This window comes from Apteryx mantelli, chromosome 2 (genome assembly GCF_036417845.1).
Source record: "Apteryx mantelli isolate bAptMan1 chromosome 2, bAptMan1.hap1, whole genome shotgun sequence".
NCBI classification, from domain to species: domain Eukaryota; kingdom Metazoa; phylum Chordata; class Aves; order Apterygiformes; family Apterygidae; genus Apteryx; species Apteryx mantelli.
Genome location: NC_089979.1, coordinates 160,325,888 through 160,347,398, shown reverse-complemented (window position 1 = coordinate 160,347,398; position 21,511 = coordinate 160,325,888). Strand labels below are relative to the sequence as shown.

General features: G+C 36.4%; 1 protein-coding gene across 7 annotated transcripts in view; it reads right to left on the bottom strand.

Annotated features, from left to right (window-relative positions):
• Positions 1 to 1,346: 1,346 nt before the first annotated feature.
• Positions 1,347 to 21,511, bottom strand: part of LMBR1 (limb development membrane protein 1) — a 79,505-nt gene continuing 59,340 nt past the window's right edge. For 5 of the 7 annotated variants that reach the window (XM_067291939.1, XM_067291943.1, XM_067291941.1 and 2 more), the window contains 8 exons: positions 20,929 to 21,009; positions 19,779 to 19,855; positions 19,472 to 19,549; positions 18,505 to 18,578; positions 18,183 to 18,273; positions 16,682 to 16,748; positions 12,295 to 12,456; positions 1,347 to 9,354 (listed from right to left, as the gene is read on the bottom strand). In XM_067291939.1, the coding sequence (XP_067148040.1) occupies positions 9,272 to 9,354; positions 12,295 to 12,456; positions 16,682 to 16,748; positions 18,183 to 18,273; positions 18,505 to 18,578; positions 19,472 to 19,549; positions 19,779 to 19,855; positions 20,929 to 21,009 (713 nt within the window). In that variant the 3' untranslated portion in view covers positions 1,347 to 9,271. The remainder of the gene's footprint in view (positions 9,355 to 12,294; positions 12,457 to 16,681; positions 16,749 to 18,182; positions 18,274 to 18,504; positions 18,579 to 19,471; positions 19,550 to 19,778; positions 19,856 to 20,928; positions 21,010 to 21,511) is intronic. The other 2 variants (XR_010883534.1, XM_067291940.1) reach the window with 2 other exon arrangements.

Below are 21,511 nucleotides of genomic sequence, written 5' to 3'. Positions count from 1 at the left end.
GAAAAATACTGGTACAAACTATTTAAATAGAGCTAGTACTTGCCATGGGATTTGCCAAGAACAAAAATCATATCAAACCAATACAGTTCTATTTCTGTAAAATAAGAGTCCTGCAGATATGGCAGAAACCATCAGTGTCATATTTTAATTTTAGGGCTTCAGAAACTCTACCTCATATTTTCAAGAGCAAGCTTTGAATTATCAGTATCAGAGGAGATAAGGTGGGAGAAGTGGTCTAAAAATAGCATAAAATTCAATAACAAGTGCATATACTTATGTGTATAATGATCACACATGTGAGATCACCCACATCTTTTATAGGCAGCAATATACAGGCTTGCTGTAGAAAAGCATCAGAAATGTTTTAGAACACAAGTTCAGTATGAAGCAATGATGTAACATGAGGCAGGGGGATGGAGTCTTCTAAGGCCCGGCTGGGACATTACTGTATCCAGTTTTGAGCATTGCTTTTCTAGAAAATCGGGCTTGAATCGCCCAAGAGTCCTACAGGTAGCAACAAGGATGATGAGAGGGCCACACAGAACAGTGAGAGAATTGGGGACACTTATAATAAAGAAGATAAAAGGAAATGTAAACTTACCAGTCAGGAAAAAAGCCGATGCAAGCAGAAAGACTTCCTTATTCTCTATGGACATGTAGAACCAAATTAAAGGTTGAAGTGTGGCAAGAGCCATTCATGTTTGATATTCAGGAAACCTTGGACAATTAAACCCTGGGCCTTGCCAACAGACAGCACAGAAATCAAAGACAGGCCCTATAAAGCTAGTTAAATATGAGGAATAACATATGTATGTTTGATCCTATGCAGTTGAATGGATTGGAGGCCTTCATGGCCCTTCCAGCCATAAGATTCTTGAACTTTAAGAAAAGGCCTAAAATCTCCAGTGAAATATCAAGGAAAGTCTGAAGCTGTGCAAGTTTCAAATAGGTTAAGACACAAAGTGGTCAGGTTTTTAATGCATAAAAATTGCACTTCAGTCAAACTACTGAAAATGACTTACGCATTATCCAATCTTGATATTCTTGCATATGCAAACCACACTTCTCTGAACTTAAGTACAGGGTTCAATTTAATTGTGTACCTGTCTTCCCAAAAAGCACGGCTGTAATGCCTTTGAACGTACAGGAATTCCCATCACATTCCATACCTCAGGGAATCCAAAAAGCCCGACAGTTTGAGATCTCAGAAGTACTTTAACTTGGAGGCAGGAAGCAAACAGGAATGGAAATAGATGCCCCTGCTACTGACAGAGTCAGTTAGAACCCCATAGAGATTTTTTTTTTCTTTGCTTTAAATAATAATTAAAAAAAAATCAAAAGCCCACTCTGAATCACACTTTAACTTTATTGAAAACACAGTAAAAAAAATCTTCCTACAAAACACTGAAAATGTAACATCTCAAATAAAGGGAAAAAACACTACTACTGCTTTTCACATAAAAATTCAAACTGGCTAAAAAGGCAGTTATTTTCATATAGTTTTGTAACACAGTGAAGTATCCACAACTGAAATTTATACAGCACATTTTTTGGATGACCTAAAATAAACTAGGAAGGGTTTGGAGGGGAGAAGGTACATAGAAAATTGTTCCAATGACATTACACTAAAAGCATACATTTTCAGACATATTTTACCTTCATCCAAGATACATTCATACGAAGAAAAGAAAAATGTTATTGCCAAATCTTAGAACTTACAAACCCTTAAGCACAAATCTGACTAAGAGCAGAGCACTAATTCCATTCAACATCACTCAACCTCATACAAAGTTAAGATTGTGCGTCATTATTTTAAAAAACTAAAACCTTAACCAGTAACACTGCAGTGAAAAACCTGCAGGTGCAAGATGGAAAATATCCGTTGCCATTGTTACAGTGCCATCAATAGCAACATCAATAGAAACACTAATTCAACGCTATATTTTTACAGTCACATCACTGAAGTCCACTTGAAGCTGCTACCACGCGAGAAGATTGTTGGTAGCTCTCCGAACACTGAGACCATCCTCCCTCTCTTCAACAGGGATTTGGGCTTAGTGAAGACAAGCCTTTCAGTGCAATGAGTGTTTGCTATTTAGTTAATGCAGGGTTAGGTTCCAAACCCCGCATGAAAGTAAAGGAAATCTAGCCATATTTTTTTGTGTGTGTACATGTGTGTTTTCTGACATGTTAAGATTTCAAATCCATGACCCAAATGTCCTTTTCTATCCATTTTCTTAGAGCAATACGATTCAGGCCAAAGAACAAAAATAACTTTGAAATCTACCTTTAAAAAGTAAAGAGTGACTCAACTTTATTTTACATTATAAAGCAGTGAGGAGTCAGGGAGGAGGCAGTTGCACAGATTTGGTATTTTTGCCTAAACAGGGAAAATTTGTGTGGGGGTGGGGGAGTGAGGAAGTCATGTATCAATAAGAATTTTTTCCTTAAGCATTTAAACATGTCCATTATGTTCACGGTACAGGTGCCACTGTTGTGCTGTTTTTCTTATGATCATTTTACATGAAGAGAGAGAGAGAGAGAGAGAGAAGGTCCAAAACATGCTCATACACATGAAATTCAAGAGGTATACAAGAGTCTTACCTGGGTACATGCAAAACTTGACTTTGAGCGGAACAGGAAAGAGCAGTGCTGGGACACCAGAATGATGCATCTCTTGATCTCGAATAAAGCGAGGCAGCAAGGCACATCAAGAGCTGTAGCCACACTCAACAAGTTACTGAAAAGGTAACGGAAGAGGAGTTTTGCAGTACATCAGCTACTCCACAGCAGCTGCTGTTTGCACATTGCCAGTCCGTTGTACCAAATTAAGTTACTACTTTCACCGAGGAGTGAATAGGTTACCTCACACTACCAGAAGTTAAGAGCAGGTATATGCCCAATGACTACAGCATTTCCATCTCACTCCAAATTCAAACCTTACATGACCTCTTGTAACTTGTTAGCAAACCCACACCCTAATGACAGGATTGTTTTAATGGCATCCTGTGGTAACACCCAGATTAAGTGCAAATGAATGATTAAATATCTTCATAATGGAAGCACATTTGTAACTAGGGAATTTCCCTGTACAGTCTGTGTGGGAAAGGAAATATATCAAAAAAATCAAAGCAAATGCCCTAATCCTTCAGCAGCTGATATCTATGCAAGCACTGAATACGAGGAACGCAAGATATAGCACTCTTCATGAAAGCAGCCTCATCGCTGCATTTCCACTAATGTCAACTTTAAATCCTGTGTAACAGGGGGGAGCAACAGCAAACACTTGAGATTAATATGCAACCAAGACTTAGAAGCAATTTTACAGTATCTCAAGATACTTATGTAGGTACAGATGAAAAGCAAGATACCTGAAGCCTTTAAGACCTGGGATTTCCTAACTTCAGTGTTGATGTGAGGTCTGAATACAGATGCAACTCTTAAATAGTTTGGATTTCAATATTCCAGAATTATCAACATTTACAGGATAAAATAATTACAATACTCTCACTTTGCCCGTCTGGAGTCAGCTTCTGCATTTGTTAAACACTTAAAGCTACAGATATAAAAAAAAAATCTCTTGGCAATAAGGGAAACTGAGAAAGTTACTTAAAAAAATATATAGTAATTAATACAGAACTAGCAAACATCCGCAGGTTTGCTGTTACCAGAACAGAGCTATGTTCACAATTTTGCAGGCTTCTATGAATTTGAAATTGGGGGTACTGTTGCCCTGTGAATCACAAAATAGACAAAGAATTTGAGGTTCTTTTCAGTTCAGGTGAAGTATTGGGACATTTGGTAACAAACTATTAACTTTCATATGCTATCAATACATGTTTCTTCTTTCTTTGTGAAGGAAGAGTTTGAGATGCTTCAATTGTGAAATGTTAAAAAAAAAAAAAGACAACTTCCTATTTAAATTTCCTGCTAGGCTGTATTGTTGCAGATAATACATCACATCTATTTAGGTTCTCTTGTTCATTATTTCACATTTTGTATATATCAGAAGTTTTAATAGTAACAGCAACACTACTGAATAAGATGGTAAATGACTTGAAAACATGATAAAGGAAAGCAAGCCAAGACATTAATGTTAAAGAATTAAGGCCAAATTTAGAAAAAAGTTCCATCAACTCCCAAATTTCAAGAACTTAAAAAAAAAATTTAAGCTATATTTATTTTTACTAAAATGGAGTTTTAAAGATCAACTAGAAAAGAATAGAAGACAGACCTTCTGAACCAGTGGGCTTCACCATCTCCATGCTTGGCGGGGAGGGAGGAGGGTGTTTTTGTTTTTTCCCCCTCCAAAGAATGACTGGGCACAGTGGTGATTCTTAAAGTCAGATTCAACATTACCTCCCCACAACATGTTTTCTCCTTCCTAAGTATCTGACAGATGTTGTCAAGTTTTAATCATTAAAGTTAAACAGGTAAGAGATCACCTTTAGAGGAGATCTGAGGGGACACTCTTCTTTTCAGAATCATACAGCACTACTGAGCCACACAGACAGAAATTGCCTGCACAGAAAAAGTGCAACCAGAAAACATGGTATGACGTTTTAGTCTTAGCAAATGTGAGCTGAAAGTGAAAAGCTATAGTTCAGGAACGTGCACTGCTCTCCCCTAGAAACTCTTTGAGGGTCTCGAGTCTTTTGTCATCAAATTCAGTAACTGGAATTTTGTGTGGCAGGCAGACAACCATGGGCTGATCTCCTTGCATCTAAAAACAAACAAAAAAAAGCACCACAACTCCCTGTGATGGTGCTGGAGACTTGCTTATTTTAAGCGAGGACACTGGGCAAGGCAGAAAAAGGTGGCAGAGGACGGACTTCACTTGTACATGAGCTTGGTTTGGAATCCATGTCAAGTCACACTGCTTGACGGCTATTGGCATAGGTCCTTCTTACTGGATGGGATGAATTTAAAGGCAGATTTTTTGGAAAACTCAAGTGCTATTAATGTGACTGAAATAACTTGACAGTTTACTAAGAATAAATTCAATATTCAGGAATCAAAAATATTACCTCCTGAAGTATGCTGCAAAAAACTTAGTGTATTTGCATCTTTAGATAACCTTTTCAATGCTAATGTAACATTATTTCAAGCCAGCACTAAAATAACAACAAAAATATTAACAGTAATGGGTAGGGGATCTTATTGCCTTACTTAAAGCATTTAAAGGCTCATACTTCATATCAACACTTTTTTGATCAAACAGAACTAAGCATGTTTCTTCTTACGTAGGTTATGCAATTATCCTTAATGTATTGTCTCTACTCAAATGACTTTCCCTAGATGAAAAAAAATCTTCTGTTTAAGAAATCTGAGTATATGTAAAATAACAGGATTCAGCTATCCTCCTGAATTTGGTATTTCACAATTATATATGCTGCTTAGAAGCCATTAAGCATATGGCTTAGCTACTATAGACTAGTTAAGCCCATTCTCCTTCTCTTCTTCTTCTCACAGAAGTGCGAAGAAAAAAAGCTAGACTGTTCTTAGAAAACTCAAGAGAAGTCACATGCATGAAGTAGCCAACTACTCTTTGCTTCTGCCTTATTTCTTTCTCATTTAGATCATCAATTTTTCAAGCAAAGGGCCATCTTGTCTTCCCCACACAGCAGTGGGACAGACACCTGAGCAACTAAACCAGCATTCGATTATCAGCTGCTTCAGGGGCGTAAAGTACCAGCAGGGGAGAAGTGGTGGGACAAACCATACTGAGGGGCTGCAGCCCTCTCAGTCATCACTCCCAGGTCACACATTGGAGAAAGTGTCACCCTGCAGCCCCCCCTCACACATGTCCATCCCCTCCGGCACGTGGCGGCACGAGGTCCTGCCAACGCAGGCTCAAGTGTCATGAAAAGCTGTTACTCTGTGGTACTCAAGGTGGTACTCTGGAACCAAACAAGGAAAACATCTCGACAAATCCTTTAATTTCTACGACACTGTAAAACAGTCAGTGTAAAAGATACTGGAGAAACAGGGCCAAAGATAAGTATCACATTACAGACAGTAAACAAAGTTTTCTATGAATGCAAGAACTTACTTGTACAGTAACCCATACTTTTTTTTTAAAGCTTAAAGCGTTAAGTATTGAAGGTGTGCTTTACACTTAAAAATCCCACAATATTACAATTCTGCCACTGTATTTAATACTGTGCTACCAACACAGAACAAAGCCAAGAAATGGCTAACTTAAAACAACTTACTTTTTTTGGTCTGATGTGTGGTATCTAGTTTAAGATGGAAGCATTTATGTGCTTTTGCCTCATAAGAAGCGAGGCAGATGTTGATGTCACTAAGATCAGCTGTATATACCTTGAAGGTATAGACCACCTGACTCTACATGAGTCAAAAATACTAGGAATGTATTGTTAATATCCATTAATGAATTACCAGTTGCTTGTATTTAAGTGAATATATGCTTCTGTGAAAAATATATAGTGACCTGTATCTTACACTCAGTATATCTGAAAGTAGCATTGCATTTGTAAGAAGCTTTGCATAAGCAATGTCATTTTTGAGGCCAAACAAGTATTTTAACGTGGACAGTGTCACAACAGTTGAATTTAAAACACACTGTCAGTAACTGCACAGGGTAGTTCTGAATTTCTCTGCAGACTAATCCACCATAGAAACCACACTATCTTAACCAGCCTCCATATTTCAATCAAAAATCTTCACTTAAGTAATGTTAATCCATACATCTCTCTGACTACAGAATTCAGTAGGAGGGGTGGGAGCAGGCAAGGCCATAACTTTTTTTTCCACCAAAAAAATAAATAAGCTTTAAAATCTCACTTCACTTCCATGCTTGTCAGCAGGAACTGTCTCTGCTCAATTTAAGATAACCCCATTCATTTTTTGAAATCACATATACATTATAATCCATTTGTTCCTGGGTTTTTGGATTACTGATGCCAGGGCAAATATCACTCCAAAGTGTCACATCAGTTTGACTGCTGGGAAAAGAGTGGAGACTGAGACCTATGCTGGCTCACACTCTTTAGGTTTCTTCCTTAAATTCATTTATTCAAAGAGTGTTTTGAAATAACTGTCTTAAGCTAATAATAGAAATACTTTAATAACGATAACTAACCTCATTATATACCACAATTCACCAGCCCCATTAAGACACTAGGATAATTTTGGTCATACTATCACTTGCATGGACAAGTGGATACATTTCAGTTATTTTTGAATTGTAATGCTAGCACATAAGGCTACAAGCTCTGAATACCTGAATGATACCCCCAATAAGTCTCCTGATGTTTTAAATGTAAACAGATTAAAAAAAAAAAAACACCTTTTAATTATAGCTCCCTGCTCTTGGTTGGGGAACTTTGACTCAGAAAAAAGATTTCTGTCCAAAATTTCAGCATTAGATTCAAACAAAAGGGATGTTTGTAAATCTTAATGAAATCAAGCAATTTTACTTTAAGTCTTCCAAGACTCAGTACAACACATCAATAGTCAGTTTAATTAGCCTTGAATTTATACTAATGACACAAAAAAAGGGGTAACTCTCTAGCATATTAACTACAGTAGTATTTACATTATGTCGGAGTTCAAGTCAGAAAAGGCAGCCCCAAAAAAACTGAGAAATTCTCATGTATATTGAAGCTTACTTTTTGAAACACTCCAGGAAAAAAGAAGAAAAAAAATCACACACACACACACAAAAAAAAAAAAATCACATTCACACAGCAATAAGGTCTACAGCCCGGTGTAGTCATCTCAGGAAAACAGCCAAAAAGTTTCTGACACAAGGTTTATCTCATTTCAGAACCACACTGGAGAACTAGTTGTCACAGTTTGGTTAAGTGTAAGACCTCAAACTTCAGACAGACGTATTTTGGTTTTACAGAAACAGGAGAAACAGCAATATTGACTGACCCACTACGTAACAAGCAGGTACTGAGGTCGTCCGCATTCAAACCTGTTTGAAGATTACTCGCAGCAGAACAGGACAAAAGTGAAAATAGATTTTGAGCAATGCCTTGGGTTTTTGGTGGTGGTGTTTTGTTTATATAAACTGCTTATAGGATTCCTAAAGCTGCAGTAATGCTAAGGAAAAGGACGTTACCACCCACCAATGCCATTCTGAATCTAAGGCCTCTGAGCAGCTAAATTGTAACATTGCAGAAAATTATACTAGCAAGATTGAACACGCAAGTTTTACTTATCAAGCAACCTACATCATTTCTATAAGCTTAGAATGTAATTTAAGATATCTACACGTACAGGCCTATATACATGCTCATGTCTATACATTAAAAAACAGACTAGTGAAAGATCCTGGCTTATGCAACAGAACAGAAATCCTGATAACTATAGTATAAATTCAGAGAAATAATTTACTTCAAATTAAAGAAGATTGTAAAAAACTGTGCAATTGCAGCCTCCTAGGCCTATGCTACTTGCATTGATTCCAAGTACTGCTGATACACAGAAGTTCACTGAGAGTTTTACAGGGCTGTACTTGGTAGGGTACCGACCTCCATGGCACAAGAGCTTACAGAACCGTAAGAGCTGCGGCTAGGGGTCTACATAGCTTTTTACAAAGCATACTAGGCTCAGATTTAACACTGAAGTTAATCTTCATTTTGTGGTTCACTCTATTCGATAAGACATTGTCTGACTACCAGTAAAGCAACCTGACATTTAGAGCTAAGAACAGAAAGCTGAAAACGCTGGCTTTCCAAGACAGCGTAGTATTTGATTATAAACAGCCTACTGAACCCTGCATGAAAGGAATTGTGATCTCTACTAGTTATTTTTGTTTTGCAAAATGTTCTTAGTGGAGCTGTTCACCTGTCAAGGATACCTCCTCTAGGTAGTTTATTTTTCCAGTAAGGGTCATATCGGACTTCAAGTGTATTTTTTAAATCAAGTCCCAAAGTTATTCTTTATAGCTGTTTCTGTATTACAACAGGAGGTACTGTGCACTTACACAGTAGCAAGTTAATACCTAAAGATATGAAATTGTCAAAAAATAAACAGGAATGCATTATTCTCTTCAGCTTCCAGTCTTCAAGGCACCTCCTGCACTAACTTACTGGAAAATTTACAAGCAGACCAAAAGTGAACTGGAAAGAGGAGAATCTGATTTAGCTAACTTCCTCAGAAGCCCACAGCATCAAAAGATGAGACAAGGTTGGACCCACACTATCAACAAGTAAAATCAATACAGAAATGCTGATGAGTTGATGGGAATGCCACGAGGTTGATGTTTTCAGCTCTGTTGATTGCAGATGATTGTTCATCACAGTGTTTTCTGATGCCCATTTGCAGAAGGCTTTGCCTCCGAGTCTCTTGGATTGTTTGACAGATGAAGTTTATCTAATCCTGCAAAATATTACACAATAAGAAAAAATTAAGATTCTTCTATGTTTCGTGCATACGGCTGTTCAACAAAAGTATACTGCGTACAAACCAAATTCTGCTCTGCGGTGAAGGTCTCCACATTTGCTGAAGACCAGAATTGATATTCGAGCTTAGATATGAAACACTTCCAGGAAATTCCATCAATTGTGTTAAGTGGGAAAAGTCCATTACAATGGACTTCTGCTTTAACAAAACATGAAAGAGACAGGAGCTTGACTTCACATTGCTTTAATCACAGATTTAGGAGTTGAGGACTGCAATTCTTCCTCAGTTCTTTAGTCTGTCAATCTACACCATAGGCCAAAAGAATAACCTGAAATAACTCTTTTAAACAGTAACACCTTTCTGAGAAGCATCCACTTCTGATTTTAAGATCATTTCTGATAATCGCCACCTCTCTAAACTGATTAAATGACTAATCATATTTTTAGACATACATCGTAACTGATTCATTTAGCTCCATTTCCAGCCTTTTGTTTGTCTTATTGCATAGTTCTCTACTAAGTGTTAATTACAGTCTCCTGTCCTTTCCCAGGCAAGTATCTAAACTACTCTTTCTTTTTGGGTGGTGGTGGGGAGGGAAAGGAGAAGAGAAGGAGAGGGGATGGTAAAGTTACCCATATTTTGTTCATGAAATCCCTTATAAGAGGCATGGTTCCAGTTCCTCCTTGGTTGTCACAGTTTCTCTCTGAACTCTCCTGTCAAGGCTCTAAAATTAAGGATCAGAAATGGATAGAGCTTCTAATCCATTTGATTTTGACTATATTAATTTTTTTACTGTTTATGAAGTGCCATGATGTACCAAGTTAAATTTCTTTCATCACCGCAATTCCAACTTGACTACACTACTTAAAACCAAAATCTACTTCTACTCCAGATCACCTTATTTCTAAGTCCCAATTCTTTTGGTCACAGGCCTACGGTAGGAATTTGCCTTCCACTAATTAGCCGAGATATTTCAACTCTAGCCCTCAGAGCCACAGCGCTCAGTGCAGGGGAGAGAGCAGGACACAAATTGTGGTTCACATTCTTTGAATGCACATGTGCCTGTTTAAAAATAAATAAATATAATAGAGAGAGAGTTTGTTATGCTTAGTATCCTTAGCAAACCCAACCAGTCTGAGGGACCTGAGCTCTTCAGGATTTATAACTCCATGTCAAATGCAAACCTTTTATCAATTATTTTCCTTCTCCATTTTGTTCACAATATTTACACAAAGTCACACAATATTTAACAGCAAGAGCCCAAAAGAGAATCCCTAAAGAATCCACTCGAATGACACCATTCAAAGGCCATTGTCCTTCTCCGCCTACGTTTTGAAGTTTGTCAGTCTGCTTTTAATCTGTATGTTTGATTAAACAATATAATAAAGTAAAATGTCATGAAGTATCAAGTTAAATGCTTTCCATCTTTTGCTTTAAGTCAGAAACTTAAAAGCTCTACCAGGTCTGTTGCTATAAGCCCATGCTGACTGATGTTAATTTATTTCCTCTAGAGCTCTGCAACAGCCATTACAATATACAAAGGAATCTGAGCAGTCAAAACAACGACAAAAAAAAATTGAAGTGTAATGTGGTATGATCTATTTGACGCAACTCCCCAGCTTTTATTTAAGGTCATTTTATGAGACGACCTTGATTCATCTGTTAATTGACTTGCATAATCCTATCTTGGTCAACTATGCAACTTCTCCGAAAATATTTCTGGCATTAAAAAAAATAAATAAATAAATCTATGGACAGATTTACATACTCCTGGCTAATTTCTTCCCCCAAAACTTAAAAATTAAACATTAAAGAAAAAAATCACAATATGGCTTGTTTTAGCCCTACTGTATCAGGCATTTTGTATTTCGTTTCCTATTTAGTAGGTCTGATTTTACAAAATGACTTTCTAGTAGAATTGTAAACATTTTAAAACATTTAATCACCACCAGTAGAGGTGTATGCTAAGGAGTGCTTGGATTTTGTTTACTGTGATCACAACTCTGGAAAGCAGTAACCAGTGAAGCCTAACGCCTGCATCTTTTAGACACTACAAACTGAATTCAAGGTGATAAATACACACTGCTTAAGCTTTACTACTAACCCTTTCAATTTAAGCAAGGCTTGGTTCTAGGATTCTAAGGAGTTAGGAAGCTTCACTAATCAGTCGAGACAAAATTTAGTAACAGCAAGTATGTACGTTTTCTCCTTTTAAGTATTTATCAAATGTGTCAAACCTTTCTTGTACGGCCATAGTGAATATTGTTAAGAAACATGAATGCACAATTTGACCATTTTAGACTGGCTAAAGTTCTGGTTATTCAACTGTAGGTTTTACTCAGCCGATTGCAAAGATTCGGATTTTCTGAACAAGCAGACCTTAAGAAAAACATCATGACAAGGCAGCTAAGATTTCCACCAAGATATTTTTAGGGAATTAATAAATTGTTTTAAACAAACAAAAAAACCCCTAAAAGTTAGTATTATTTTTAAATGCAGGCTATGAGAACAGCACAATATGATCTAGAGATGGGAGAGTTTAAGGCTCAGATGTCTCAGTCAGTGTAAAAACAAAGGAATAGAGATTAGCACTGGTTCCGTTCATCTTTCAATTACCAACAAAACCCAAAGTTCCCCTTAGAGAAGTCACTGAAGACCACCACTCCTTTGAAGCATAGTCAAACTTGCTTTGCACGTAGGGAAGCAACAGCGAGCATGTACCATGTCAACACTATCTCAGTGCTCACTTCAAGTAACACACAGTTATGCATTCTCACCTCAACTTAGAGAAACTTGCACAAAAACAAGACGTTTTCTGTGAGTTGTATAGAACTTTAACAGTAGCACCTAAGGGTAACTTTATGCTGGAGAAAGGAAAAGTTAAAACACAAACTATATTTTCAGTGTTATTATTACCTAATGCCTTCAGGAGTTCTTCTCGCACAGCAGAGGTGAACTTTCTGACCAGGCATAACGTTGTCACGATAGCAAAGAGCAAGTTGTAAGATAATACAATATAGAAGTTTCCCAGCCAGTTAAACCTTCCAAAGTCTCCAAGAAGATCAAATCTGGTAATTCCTGTTAAAATTGTATTTACAGTTCACATTAAGAATCTTGATTGCATTTTTATAAAAAACAGACAAGTTTCATTCTCTTACTTTTTATATATGAAAGCAAAATTCTTTCAGACAACATACAGTAAGACCCCTGGTTGAGTACACAAGACAATGTTCAAGTGCTTTTGCCTCTTGGTTGTCTACCATAAAACTATAAGACAAACTTATCAATCAAAATGTTTGAGTTTCCTAGCAAAATCACTGAATAATGTAAGTTAAAGTTATTTATTCTAGATAAGAATTTCCCCTTCGTAATTTCAATAAATAACTAGAAAAATCAACAGCAGTATGAAAACTGTGTGAAGTGTCAGTTTTTACAAGATCCTCACCTATTTTGGAAAATGATGGAAGGCATTGCGGGCTTTCATAATAAAAAAATACAGGTAACAAAGAGCCTTTCCGTGAGAAAGACAAAATCTTACACTAAGCACCAAGCACTCGTAAGTGCTTTTCAGAGCCACTGCTTTTGAAATCCAAGTTTAAAGGCATCCTTCCCACCGGAGTTTTTCCTCTTAGTAGCTACCACTATAACCACAGATTATTTGAACAGAAGGAAGCGTTTGGCTGAAAGATCTTGCAACACCAGCACTTGGGCTTTGTATTGAGCAGAAGTTAGGCAACTGCTAAAGCTAACTGAGCAAGACTTTCCAGACCTGTGGAAGCATTTTTAAGCTGGAGGGTACCTCCCAGGACACAGAGGAGGAAGAGCCGCAGGTTGTTGCTTTGCCACACCTGCTTAAAGAAAGCCAGAACTAAATAAAGGGCAAAACATTTAGGTAACACCCAAACAACAGTTGTCTAGGATTGATGAGCCATTATATTCCAAAAACTTGACTCTGAAGATGTCGCAGTGACACACACTCAGAATTGAGACTAATGGTGGGAAGGAAAGAGGTTTCAACTGGCCTCAGAATCAAAACAGCAGCAAACTCTAGGCAACCTTCTTGACAGAAAATAACTCAGACACTGAAGTCCTTGGAAGTGAGTTTGGAGTCATCTCCAAGGTTTTTGAGAATGGTACCTTCGGTGACAGTAAATGAAGAGACACACAACTAAGGGCGAATTACATTCCTTTCAAGGGTAAACCAGGCACTTATGAATCTCACTGTCGAGAGACCCTGGCTCAGAACCCAAGACTCCTCAGCCAGCCATCATGACATTAAAAGGTATGCACATTTCTTTGACTTCAGTATCAGTCATTTAAATTAAAAATTAAGATGATCAACTTTGGCATCTAAGAAAAACATGCCAAAGTGAAGAAAATGAAGCAAACGAGCGGTTTAAAAGGATAAAAAACAACAAAAAAAGAAGGACTGAAGTTGATCAAAAAAGCAAAGTAGAGGAAGGGAGAAATATCAGGACTGGTAAATACACAAAGAATAATAAACAGTTATTTTCACACTTGAAACCAGTGTCCTTAAGAACATTTTCAAAGGAGTGTTTTAGTCAGATTGCAGAGCTATGGGAAAATTGAGAAAGTCAAGTTTCAAAACTCTGGAAGTCTGTACATTGAAGGAAAAGGAACAAAATGAGTAGGACTTTGGCTAAAGACATTTGGAAAAGACAAGATACTTCTCAACACAAAGGGCTTCAGAAGAATAGCTAGCAAAGGAGCAGGCACTGTCAGAAGGACAAACAAAAATGAAATCTGATGCATCTGTTAGAGCAGGTAGGAAAAATATTATCCATGAATTACATGTATTTTCCTCTTCTGAATAAAAAAGTCATTGCTCATCTAAAAAAAGAATCTGACACATAGTATCATTTTGTAGGTCTTGGGGAGAAAAGGGTTAATACGTTTCTACCAACTTTCCTACAGAAGAAGGATCTATACGCCTCTTAGAGAAAAAGTTTCCCAAGACTGCATTTGAAAGACTACATAGTACCAGAAGAGAAAGTTACATCTCTAGCGGACACAAATACTTATCCAAGAAAGTTGGTGACAATTTACCAAATATATTAAACAATTGTACACGTTAAAAAAAATACTATGTTTTCAGATTTTACATACAAGTAAGTTTCAGATCATATTTTCTTAACCATAAGACATAATAAATCAAGACGAAAAATGTTGGAAAACTCTTATATCAGAAAACTCAATTTTGTTTGCAATTCTTTCCTTCTGTATTTCTGGCTATTAGGTACTCTATTCCCAATTTGTTTGACAGTGGTTAGCAATACAGTGCTGACGGCAAAACATCTGTCAAAGTAGGACTACTCAAAGGCTGAAATGTACTGAAAAATTTGAGTTAATTTATTTTAGTAAAAACTATCCTGGAGTTCTCAAAAGTGACAGATAAGAGACATCCACCACCTATGTATTTAATGAGTGCTACAAGTACATGTACGAATTGTCATATTTCCATCTTTAAAACTTGAAAGAGGTCACTACATGTATTGCATAACTTTTGCTAATTTTCCTCTCCCATAATGATAAAGTCCAGCTTTTTTTGTATCGCCTAGAAACTTGCTTTTTTAATAATGTGAAGAGACTATGAATCTGCTTAACATATTTATTTCTTTTCATCTATTCAGTGCCACAGGGCGGCAGCATGTAATGCAACACACAATATTTTTGAAAGCACCACATGACTCACTGTACTCTAATACACTATTAATCCTGTTTGGACAGCTGTGTCTGTGCATTTGTTAGCTGTGTGTTAATTGTTCCACCTTTTTTCTTCTTTTATTTATCTCTATGGCAAACTATTCAGGAATTTCATTTGTTGGCTTTTTTTTTTTTTAAGTGAGTTTTACCATTAATCTGTTTCCTATGTGACTTTCTTCCACAGAATCTGTTTATTATCAACTGTTAATCTCATAGATCATTAACAATGACTTTTTTAAACAAATGACATGCCATAAGTTAGTGGACACAATACTCATGTTAAAACTCTATTCTAAAACACTTATTTTTCAACATGACATGTTGTTCTAAGTGAAAGAACATTTCTTAGATCTTTACCATACTATCTATATTTTACAACTAGATTACATTAAATACTAGAATTATTCTTTGAATTTTGGTGAAGTTTCACAACAGATTTTTAAAGAGTGAGCACACATGTATGTATCTGTATACATCTCAGAATTCGAGCCTCCAAAATGCATCATATTACAAAGTCACTGTTTACCCTGTCAGGTTTGTTTTTGTTTATTGACTGGATTTAGTAAGACTCTTCATGTGTTGACACACATAGCATGAAAACACAGTGCAGTTTATTGCAAAATGCTAAGTACCCTTGATTTGACAGTACTCTAGTTGAAAAGAGAACCAGCTACAAAACTACCGGGTACACATTACAGGTCTGTAGACCTGAGCTTAAATTCCTAAATTGAATTTAAGACTCATACCGCCCAAGATGGACATTTCTGTTTTGTTTGCCATATTCCCAGTGAAATGCACATTAGCTGCAAGTGCTCTGCACTACTTAAACATATACCTTTATGTAATTCATAACAGCCTTATAGGTTAACTTCAAGAATTCAAGCTGAAGATTAACCAATTAAATAAAACTAAGGCACTAAACACATTGATTTTCCAATCGCCTAAAACAGTTTTTCACTCCAGGCACTTCTATCAGTTCTTATCAATAAAATCAAAATTTCTCCAGTTCTATTATGCTGGATTCTGAATATTTGAAAACTGATGGAACAAAAAAATGAAAACAGATTATTTTAAGGAAAATGAAAATAGGCTGGTTTTTGATATTTCTTTTGCAAAATTAAGATATGAAGAGCGCTTAACTTTGTAAAAAGACATTTGCACTCAATATTATCTCAAGTTTAATTCCTGAAATCCCCAAAATATAGTTTTTATGAAAAACTTAGAACTGTAATGAGACAGTAAACATGAAACTACTTTTCACTGCTCTGAACTAGCAGTCTCTGCATCGGTTCTTCTCACCATCTCCTGTTTTAAGGAGTTAATAATCTGACCTGCTTTTTTAAAAGAATATATTCGAGAAAATGCTTAGCATCTTTTATTAAATGCATGTTCTGTGGTGTTCATACACAGCCCATGCTGATGTGGAAAAGAAGGCCACACATGCGTGTGATTTTCGCTAAAATCAATGGCAAAATAAATAGCATAACAACAAACAAACAAACCTGCAGCTGTGGCTTTTGTTTTAATTCAACAAATAAGCGCCCCTTATTTTAATATTCTGTTCTTCTATCCAACTTACCCAGCGTTCTTGACATGACTGGCAGAGCAGAGCTCAGCACCAGGATTGACACACAGTTTCCAATGATCTGTTTAAAAATGACAAACAACATTTCAACTATAATTAGGACTGTCCCCAAAAAGCAGTGGTCCTGGTAAGAACTATTCCTGAAAGTTGCTACTTTAGACTGAACTTCAAGGAATTGACAACTACATACTGTTAATCTTGCTTACTCTGCCACACTTCTCCATATGGTGTTACACAGCTGAAGATTGCCAAAGAGGAGAGAGAGAGCGTAAACATGAAATCATTTGTTTTTAAGTTGAAGTTTTTATGTACGCTTAGATTTAAAATAATTCAAAACTAGCATACTGCAAAGTGTCAACTGTTTACCTAATTCCTGCAAACTTTTTATATAAGAATCATTCCTTGAACTTGGAACAGATGACTTACACATCAGCTTAAGCTTTATATGTAACTACTTGCAGGATTAGCATTATTTAAAAAAATTACAAAGAGCTTCCTTGCAACTGAATGCCTGTTGACTACTTTAAATGGTATGAAAAAATTCACAGCTGTTTAGATTTTACTCTAGTTTTTGTGAAGCTCTTATAAAGAGTAATTGAAGCTTCTTTCTATCACAGGGAATCACCATCTTCAGCTCTAATTCTACTGGAATTCACAATTAAAATACAGAAGACTTCTTATGAGTCAGAAGATATTTGTGCATTCAGTATTTATTTCTACATTATTCCTGGTATTCTGTACACAAACAATGAAAAACTAAGAACATTTCAACTCCCTCCTCCTTATCTACTAGGGCGATTCTACATCTTTGCCTACTTTCTCACTTCCAATAATTCATAGTAAAAAATATGAAGTGGTTTTATCTGTTTTTACAGTGAAACACATTGAATAAATAATTAAATTTAACATCTGTTCCTTGCTTACTGATCACCTCCCCTTGTCAGCTGTGGGAATATTTTGCCAAAAACTTGTGCATGTTCCTCAGCGTTAGGTAACAGTATTTGTTATTCTGAAGCCAGTGTTAAATTGTAGAAAGTCAAATTAGCCTCAGACTGCAAAATGCTGAATAGACCTCCTCAGTCTTACTTTAATTATTCAAATTTGAATTACTTTTTCTGTATTACTTGTAGCAACCAAGTTCTTCAGATTTCAAACAAGCTCCCTGAAGTACAGTTAGCACAATCAAAGTTACTCATTAGCAGTACGTTTCCTTTGAAAAAAGTTCTTTCACTAGCTTTTCTATAGCTAGTTAACAAGCTCTGCTATTCCAGGCTTTTTACAAGTGAATGGATGCCATCCAAACTAAACAGAGCACATCCTTTTTCCCACTCATTCAGCATTTTGAAAATCTTCCAGTTTGTGTTTACGCAGCTTACAAACAAATACTGATCACTGCAAATGAGCCATTCAGGGCAATTACTAGCTAAAAGAGTCAGTTTGTCTTGGGTGGCAAAGAGAGGGGAGGGGGCTATCGCCATCGCAGACTTTACCTTACCTTTGTCATAGTTGTGTCATCCTTCCTGGGAGTGAAATTTTCAAAAAAACGAAGACTGTAGAAGCCGACGACAGAAGATACCATAAGATAGCTGTGAGAATCAAGGAAAAAGGAACCTCCGAGGAATGCAAGCTTCACTCAAGTTCTCAGCAGTCTCCTGAAAGTCTTAAGAACCACAGAAAAAACACAAACACTTCGAGTGCTTCAGAAGGACTGACCTATCTCTTTCTTCTTCCCAGGCTAGTGTCTTAGTAAATTACCAGTGTCCCAGAAAACTAGACAGAATACTTGTTAACAGACAGAATTCCTAAAGAAAGGATACAAAATCAAAATGATTTCAAGTGCTGCTCCCACAAAACCAAAAGTGGACAGGGAGGCGTTTCCTATTCCAGGCCCCTGCAAGGAGAAAAATACTTTGGATAGTTTCATGATACACACATAGCTATTCATAAAGTTAACTTGTATCAGTACCAAAAAACCTGACATCTTGGACAAAATGAAGCATTTTCTCAGTTACTTATTTCATTATGATGTCCTAACCTGCAGGTCTCACATTCTATGCAAATGCATCAGCTAGCTTTCAATCTCAAGTGAAATGTAATATTAAGACAGATGAGCGATTTCTAGCTTTCCAGTATTACAATTCACATTTTATGCACACTGCAGCTACCAGCTATGCTCACTTTATGCATGCCCCATTACTTTGGGAACCAAATTAGGAGATCTCAAAACATACTCTTTTGGGTGTTTGCAATACCACAGGCAGAGCAGCCGTTACCACTAACCTTTTATGCCTCTGAAAGTACATACGCAGCCATGTGCAGGGGAAAGTATTAACAAGTTAATAAAAATCCTTCATGATTACCATGTTCCTCTTTATTTTCTTGAAGTATTTTTATCATAAGAGGCAAAAAATTCATATTTTGAAAAAGGAACACAAATATTACCCAGGCCTTTTATATTGGTTTTTAATATATTTTCATATGCAACCTAGAAATGTTCAATTTAACAGGAGAAGGCGTTAGTGAAATGCAAACTCCAGATCACTACTACTGTCCTGATTTACTTTACTGAATCATCTTATCTTCATAAAGACATGGAGCTGGTTTTATTATGAACTCACTATAACAAATCATGCAACAACCGCTTCCACCTGTGCAGCACAAACCCAGAACCCAGTCAAGGTTGAGGCTCATTAGTTCAATATTAAAGCAGTTCTACCTTGCACTTTTGTAAACATTAAAGTTTTACTAAAATTGTCAAAATCATAAAGGAAAAGTTTAATTTACCCCTGATCCCTTTGGCATTGCAGTCTCGTCAACCAACAGGTAAAGAATGTTGAGAGCAACTAAGAGGACTGAGATGGACTACAAAAAAGTAAAATTAGTTTCACTATTTAAACATTTTCCACATTTAAACAATGTATATATTTATCCTCACCAGATTTCACAGCATTAAGCTTTTTTGAAGAAGGTCAAGAAAAGAATAACAAGTTTTTTGCTTAAATACACATTACTCCAAGTTTTAAAACTATCCCCCAAACGACTGAAGAATTCTACATGCTCTTTGTTGAAAAAAAGGAGCAAAAATTCTTACTGTCTCAATCAGTAGCAATATCATAACAGCCGGATAGACTAAATTCCTTTCCCAAGCAGAAGCTTTTTTCCGCCGCTCTGTTCAGAAGAGGAAAAAAAACCATACAAGCTTCATACCATAGATTAAAACAAAAATTATTTAGATATCTATAAACTCTTATTTTAACTGTAGGTAACAAAGTAATCTTAGCTTGAACTGACACCAACCAGCTCATAATAATATCCACCCTGAAGAGGTATACAAAGCAATGCCAAAAATACAAAGCCGCTTTAAAGAAAGGCCGTGGAGACATCTAAAAGCAGAGATTGTTTACTTGTTACAAGCATGTTTCATCATGACATTTTTTCCTGCATACTGCAGTTTTGCAAAGTTTAAAATATACTGAATTTTAAAATATGCTATTTACATGATTAATCAAGTCATTTAGGTAACTTTGTACTCCAGCCCAGGCTTCCATAAGATAACATTATCATGAGTATTGAGATATAAATTAAGAAATAGAAGCTTTGTACACATATTTCAGTGTGACCTATCCTCTTATAAGACTAATTTACTGGACATCACTAGTATCTCTAAAAAAAGTCCAACAATTTTTTCTTACCACAGTATTACCCTCACACATAATACAGTGATCACCGCAAAGTCTTAGAACCTTTTGAGTAAGTAAGGAGATTCTTATTTAGTCACTGCCTTTACAAGAAGCATCGCTTTTCAGCTTTAAAAGACACAAACCTGCTAAGAATTATTTTATTGTTTTTAAGCACAATCTGATTCTCCCAGAACTAATTCAAAAACTGAGAGGAAAGTAGTGCCTTAGATTAGTCCAAATAATCATAAACATATATTGTTTTATGAAATAATGTAGTACTAAGCTGCATATCAGGAAGTCAAGAACGCTAAAATTTCTCTAAAATTGTGTTAGAGGTAATATTCAAATCAGACTTTATTTTTAAGTTTGTTTGCTAGAGGAGTGCAGTGATTCCATGTGATGCATTTGTGGAAACTACAGAAGTTTGAAAGGATGGCAAATGCACAACTTTGGTTACAATCAAAATTGGTATCAGTCAGTTGACAGTTATAAGTGACATATCTTAAAGTTGCTTATTAAACTGCAATCCACATGAAACAGCATAAAAAGAAGTTGTATTACCTAGATTTGTTTTCTTGCTTTTCACTTTTTCAAGCTCCCGTTCCAACTCTGCTGTCTGATATTCCACTGTGGAAGATATACCTTTCAAAAGGCAAGACAATTTTATTTTGGATGGAGTTAACTATAGTACCATAAGACAGACATAGGGTGGAAACTCAGATTTACAAGACATCACATTAATACTTCTGCCTCAAAATTGCAACTGGTTCTTTGAGACACTTTAATATCTTTCACAAAACAGAGGCTTAATCAAGAACCATCTAATTCTGTCTAACCAAAAGAATTCTTCACATCAGAGGTTTCAGTGTGGTCTACTGGGATCCCTTCTGATTTTGTTAACCGGCTGCAGGACATTAGAGGAGAACAGATACTGAACTGAGTTGCACAGGTCCATAAAATAGTTACAGTGTGGCAGCTTGACACAGAACGGCTTGAATGCCTCATTCTGTTGTCTCCATATAATTTATACGTTAAGATGCAAAGAACAATGCCCTCGAAGGGCATCCAGAGATATTTAGCAACTTAAAAAGGGTACATTTTCCTCTAAACTAGATAAGCCAGTGGCTGGACCTCCAGCTTCAGC